General features: G+C 38.3%; 1 protein-coding gene across 2 annotated transcripts in view; it reads left to right on the top strand.

Annotated features, from left to right (window-relative positions):
• Nucleotides 1–5,432, top strand: part of LOC107732746 (bifunctional endoribonuclease and deubiquitinase ZC3H12A-like) — a 10,708-nt gene extending 5,276 nt beyond the window's left edge. For both annotated transcript variants that reach the window (XM_016544166.1, XM_016544165.1), the window contains exons 3-6: nt 1,034–1,173; nt 2,447–2,681; nt 2,779–2,885; nt 3,984–5,432. In XM_016544166.1, the coding sequence (XP_016399652.1) occupies nt 1,034–1,173; nt 2,447–2,681; nt 2,779–2,885; nt 3,984–4,897 (1,396 nt within the window). In that variant the 3' untranslated portion in view covers nt 4,898–5,432. The remainder of the gene's footprint in view (nt 1–1,033; nt 1,174–2,446; nt 2,682–2,778; nt 2,886–3,983) is intronic.
• The last annotated feature ends 1,413 nt before the right edge of the window (nt 5,433–6,845 follow it).

Below are 6,845 nucleotides of genomic sequence, written 5' to 3'. Positions count from 1 at the left end.
TTAAACTAAAAAAAAAAAAAAAAAAAAGAGCTTTTTGGCAGCAAACCCACCAGATGGGTTTGGTGCAAACAGGGATAAAAAGTAGCCCATGCCCACAGTTAAATATTCTGCTGGATCTTTAATATTGTGGGCCTATTTTTCTGCCTGAGGTCCTGGATATCTTGTTCAGATATTGGCATCATGGATTCTTTCAAATACCAACAGATAAATCTAAACCTGACTGCCTCTGTTAGAAATCTTATAATGGGCCGTGGTTGGATTTTCCATCAGGACAGTGATCCAAAGCAAACATCAAAATCAACACAAAAATGTGTCACTGAGCACAATATGAAGCTCCTGCCGTGGCCGTCCCAGTTCCCTGACCTGAACCTTATAGAAAATGAGTGGTGTGAACTGAAGAGAGAAAGCACCAACATGGAGCTGTGAATCTGAAGGATCTGTAGAGATTCTGGATGAAAGAATGTTCTCTGATCTCTTGTCAGGTGTTCTCCAAACTCATCAGGCATTATAGGAGAAAACTCAGAGCCGTTATCTTGGGAAAAGGACGTTGCAATAATTGGGTGCCAATAATTGTGGCCAATGTGAACTAGAGAAAAACATTTATTTCATTATAAGATTTCCCCCCTTACTTGTTTTACTTCAATGATGAGAATTGTGAATTTTCTGAATGAAAGATCAAAAGGATAAACGATGCAGATTTATTTTCACAGCCACCTTTGCTCATATTTACCAACAGTGCCAATATTACTGGAGGGCACTGTATCTGAGCAATTCATGTGGTTTACTACAGGCAACACACATCGCCAAACCACACAGAATTATTAAAGAGCCGTTTAAACAGGACTTGTAAGGAGACTTAAAAAATGTATTTGACATGGCATTAAAAAAACATTACATTCATGGTGTGAGACCTAACCACCAAAGACCTCTAACGTGTACAGACCAGTGGTTTTTGGCATGCATATTCACTGATTTACTCATTTGCCAATTTCATTTCTCTCTCTTTTTTACTGTCTCTCTCGTTCTCTTTTAGTCATGGGAACAAGGAAGTGTTTTCCTGCCGTGGGATTGAGCTGGCAGTTAATTACTTCCTTGACCGAGGACACAGAAATATCACTGTGTTTGTGCCTTCCTGGAGAAAAGAGCAGCCCAGACCTGATGTACCTATTTCAGGTAGAGACACTCCCTCAGCACTTTTGGTAAAAATGAGTCATCACAGACCGATTTGTCTGAAAAGCGAAAACGCCCATCTGACTGCACAGACTCAAATATGCCTATACTTCACACTGCAAAAAAAAAAATTTTCTTCAGCAGTATTTTTGTCAGATTTTTCAGTAAACATACACTACCGTTCAAGAGTTTGGTGTCAGTAAGATTTTTTTTTTAATCCAGCTTTGATCACAGCAATAAATTACAGTTTAAAATATATTCACATAGAAAACAGTTATTTTAAATTGTAATATATTCACAATATCACTGTTTTACTGTACTTTTGATCAAATAATTGCAGCCTTGGTGAACATAAGAGACGTCTTTCAAAAACATTAAAATATTACTGACATCAATACATTGTAAAGCTGAAGCTTTTGACTCTGTTGTGCGCTAATAAACAATGTGGTGTTTTCACATTGCAAAAATTAACATGTCTTCTCATCTGTTTATAACTTCAACTATAGTGTAATTTTGTAAAATTTTGCTGTTCATTAGTTTATTGTTGCAAAACAGTCCCTGTGTACATCTGGTACTGGTACAGCATACTAGTACAAAATTGCCTTTGTATTAGGACTTCAGGTTTATCAGGCCAGAGGTGTTGATGTGGAGATGATAATCTCACTTGTTTATGTCCCTGGACTGTCTCTCTTTTGTTGTGAAAGCCCCTGCTCAGATTCCTCAAATCAATTTGAGCAAGAACAGTAATAACAAAACAAGAAGAATAAGGAAGAGTTAAGTTTCCTGCAGGTCTCAATGGGAATTCCCCACCAGGAAGTTCAAGAGATTTCCTTATCACCTTGAGTTTCACTGTGAATCTTTAATCGAGTCTGGTGCTGTGTGATGAATTATTGCTTCTTTCCTGTTTCATATATGATGGCCTGTGTTCTTGGGAATCTTTCAGTTTACCACCTCCCCAAAGTAGCATTTGATATGGTTACCTTTGGTAGATATTAAATGCTAATTTGGGGGAATAACCATTTGTTTTGAATCTGTAATGTAGAAAACTGGTCAAGCAAGGGTAATTGCATCAAAAATTAGTTACAGCTTAAAGGAGTTGTCTATAATAATTGTCAAATTGTTTCAAATTGATGGGAGTTATGGTCCAGTTATTCTATCAGCGACTGGCAAATAATGTCCGATGACTATAAGAAAGACAGCCTTCATTCCAAAGTCATGCTAAAAATTGTCTACAAAAGTAATGAAAAACGTAAAAAGTGTTTGTCTTTATTTCCAGATCAGCATATTTTGGAAGAGCTGGAAAGGAAGAAGATTCTTGTATTTACACCTTCACGAAGGGTCGGAGGAAAGCGTGTGGTCTGCTATGACGATCGGTTTATTGTCAAATTAGCTCACGATCTGGATGGCATTATAGTGTCGAACGACACATATCGTGACCTGCAAAGCGAACGTCCAGAGTGGAAACGTTGCATTGAGGAGAGATTGCTTATGTACTCCTTTGTTAATGACAAGTATGTTCTTACAAATATTCTTCAATAGCTGCTAATGCTTTTGGCAGTACCTCATCTTATTCCTATTCATTTATCTAACCATCATCATTCACCACAGGTTTATGCCACCTGATGACCCTCTCGGTCGTCATGGACCCAATTTAGATAATTTTCTTCGGAAAAAGGTGATGTTGCTTGACCACAAGCGACAACTCTGTCCATATGGTAAGTAGTTATCAGTTTCTGTCATTCAGAATCATATATGCCATATTAACCACAAACTACTAATTGAAATACATTTCTAGGGTGGTTAATTTTATGTGTTAGTTCAGTGCAACTTATTATAAAAATATAGCCCAATAAAAAAATGGACATCATTAATCATGCCCAATGACTCATCCCATATTTCGTAATAATGGATTTTCCTACCATCAAAGACATTCAAGCTGGATTTAACACCCTGTAGGCCAGTGATAAGCTCAAGCTCAATTATAAGAAAACGAAGCAAAATGGTATACGGACTTCTCAAACAATTGTAAAGTCTGATTTCAATTGCAATGTCTTTGAATTTTCTTCAGTTGGCTGCCTTTTCTTAGCAAATACTGATATGTGATTTGATGTAAATTGATTAAAGTTCCCATATTATGCTAATTTACAATTTCATAATTTTATTTTTGGGGTCTGCTAGAATACATTTACATGATTTAAAGTTCAAAAAGCACATTATTTAACTAATACTGCTTATTGCTGCAGCAACTCTTTTCTGCCTGAAACACTCACTGAAACTCACTGTCCTGTCTCTTTAAAGCCCACCTTTCTGAAAAGTCCAATCTGCTCTGATTGGTCAGCCACTTAAAGTGCGTATCAAAAATTTAACGCCTCTTACCATAACTGGGTTTCAGCTTCAGAGGCTTCATGGGCAGCTGTAAACAGAACGATGACTATGGTAACTGTTGTGTTGGTATTGGAAGTCCATACAATGTCCAAACAGCATCTATTTGACATTGTAAAGTCACCTATACAACTGTTCCTTGAGATTAGGCCAGAGTAGCCAGTACGTCTCTCCAGAACTGACGTTGGCCACCTCTGAAGTACACCAAGGATGGGCAAATCTGGTCTTGGAGGGCTACTGTCCTGCAGAGTTTACTTCCATCCCTAATCAAACACACCTGAAAAATCTAACCTATGTCTCCATGGTTGCTAGAAAAAAAGACAGGTGTTTTTGATTATGAATGGAAATAAACTCAGGACAGCAACCTTCCAGGACTTATGTTGCACATTTCTGAAGTAGACCTTATAACACATTTGTCGTTTACTCTTCAGGAAAAAAATGCACATATGGGATCAAGTGTAAGTTCTACCACCCAGAGCGCACAAGCCAGTCACAGCGTTCTCTAGCCGATGAGCTTCGAGAGAATGCCAGACGGTCTGGTTCAAAAGAGGACAGCAGAGTAACTGGGCCACTAAGAGGCATGTACCCAAGAAATGACCCTGGTTTTGGGTCCTGCTCACCCTCCTTGGAGCAAGAACTGGAACAAAAGCTCAACTTGGATCCCAAGAGCTCTGACGGCAGGGATGTTATGCTCCAGTACTGGGATGACATTTTGTCCACAAAAAAGCCCTTATATACAGCCACAGTGGGACAACGCAGTGCTTTGGCAGACAGAACCAGTCTGCTAGCACCTTACCCAACAAACCCTTCGTCCATTTTCAGTTCTGACTCAGGGCTTGGATCCTACCAAAGCCAGTTTTCAGATCCATCCCAGAGCATTGAGTTGCATAGGATGAGATCCAATCATTCACCAATGTCTGGTAACCCTGGTGTACCTGCAGGTGGCCAATGCTACTATGACAACATGAGTCCTTTCTCCAACCATCAGCCCAAATTTGGTGCCTGCGGCTCCCTACCTTTGCCTAACCCTGTCCAGCATTACAGTCTTCCTGCTTACGGTGCCTGGTCTTACCCTTTCTTCTTACCACAGGCAACCAGTTTACCTGAACCTATACCCTGTCCTAGCTCGCACATGTCTCCCGGTGTCTATGGAAGCCAGAAGCACTCAGGCATGCCACAGTCCAATGCTTTCCAGGAAGAAAGAGAGGAGGTCAGGAAAAAGCTTCATGCGATTTTTAACCCGCATCATGTAAACAAAGTTATGGAAATGTTCCCGCAGCTGAAAGATGCGCAGCAGTTGGCAGCAGAGGTTCTCAAACTCAAGTCCAGGGGAGAGTTCTTCTGATTCACTGAAACTTTGGGATCATAAAAAAAAGAGACAGCATGCCAAGTTTCTCGAAAGAAATAGTCTCTACACTCTCAGAAAAAATGTGCAAAAATTGTACCTTTTTAGGGGTACTTTTTTACCCTTAACAAGTTTGTAGTAGTAAAGGTACCTATTACTACTCTAAGGTACTAGTATACACCTTTTAGGGGGAGATAAGATACAAACTTGTCAATTTAGTGGTATAACAGCTTGTCATTGGGGCACTCCCCAAACTTTGTACCTTTTTTACCCTTAAAATTTCATAGTAGTACTTTAAAGGTACCCATTACTACTCTTAAGGTATTAATGTGCACTTTTTAGGGGTAGATAAGATACAAACATATCCCTGTATGGGTACAACAGCTTGTCACTGGGGTGATCCCTGAGCTTTGTACCTTTTTACCCCTAAATATTCATAGTAGTACTTTAAAGGTACCCATTACATCTCTAGTAATATGCACCTTTTAGGGGTAGATAATGTACAAACTTGGCCCTTTAGGGGTACAACAGCTTGTCACTGGGACATTCCCTGAACTTTGTACCTTTTTTTTTTTTTTACACCAACAGATTCATAGTAGTACTTTTAGAGCTACCTATTACCACTACTATTACTTACTACTACTTTAAAGGTACCTATTACTAATATGCACCTTCGAGGGTAGATAAGGTACAGACTTGTCCATTTAAGGGTACTGCCCGATTGACAAGGTGTTGTACCTCTGAAGGTAAAATTTTTGCAATTGTACTTTTATTTCTGTTGCTTTGGTAGCTCTTTTCTGTGTTTTGTGCTCTTTTTAAAGTCTCAGAAACCTTAATGACTTATCACATAGTACGTGTGGTAACTCTGTATGACTACAAAGTCAAATGTGTGTCTAGATGTTTTTAAGAGGTTGATGCACATTGCATCAATTGTTGCTCCTAACGTGTAGCAAACTGTACAGTACCTTGGCTCGAAGGCTACAGATTTGGTTTTGGACAGAACCTGAAATGTAATTTGAGCAGTCTAAATATAGTTGTATGTAATTGCAGTCATTAAGGAACCGCCCTGTTTTCAATGCTCAGAGTAATTTTGTAGTTAGTAAGTCTGCTGCTAATTGTTCATTCAAAGCAGCTCCACCACAGAATCACTTAAAATAGTAGTAGGTGTGATTCCTTGTCTCCTGCACTCTTTTCATTGTATTTCTTTGTTTCGGGTATTAGGGTTGGGAATCCTCTGATAGATTTGTATTACAGTACTTAAGTCAAGCACTGTGATTTGACTCTGTGACGCATTGCATTTTGTTGAAACTTACCAAAGTGCTGGACATCATATTTAATTGTGCTTCAATGTTACGTTTCAAATCAGGTTGGTTCTACTATGTAACTCTGAGCTTGTGGATTTTGACGATTTGAATGGACAAAGGACATCTCACATCTTTCCTTCTATGCAAAATTGACTTTCATCATCTCATTGTTCAAACATCCGCTCTCAAACAACAGAAGAGCGAATTATTTGCACTAATTAGTCATGATTTTACATTTATGCATGTCAATATGTCAAAGGCTTGACATAACGATGTATATTATACAATGAATAATTATAAAAAAATATTGAGGCTTTAGATGTGTCAATTCAACATAATGATGAAAGTTGTTATTATAATATATTATGCTGATGTTTTATCCACTGTTTTCAAATGAGCATATAGGCATTTGTGTAATCATAACACATTTATGTCTTCTAACATCTATATGAATGTGAACAAATTCATAGACACTATCAGTGAGTACGAGTTTGTACAATTTCATGTTTTCTCTTCAGAGGAGACAGTCATAGCAGATTTTTAATTATAACATCTGTTTGCAAAGATGTTCCATAGACATTACCTTTTGCCCTCTTGTTCTTGTTCTGTTAATTTTTCAGTTCTAAAAATTTCATAAAAGTCAA

The sequence above is a fragment of the Sinocyclocheilus rhinocerous genome, unplaced genomic scaffold, assembly GCF_001515625.1.
Source record: "Sinocyclocheilus rhinocerous isolate Xijiao unplaced genomic scaffold, SAMN03320098_v1.1 scaffold369, whole genome shotgun sequence".
In the NCBI taxonomy this organism is placed as follows: domain Eukaryota; kingdom Metazoa; phylum Chordata; class Actinopteri; order Cypriniformes; family Cyprinidae; genus Sinocyclocheilus; species Sinocyclocheilus rhinocerous.
This window is presented reverse-complemented; position numbering and strand designations above follow the sequence as displayed.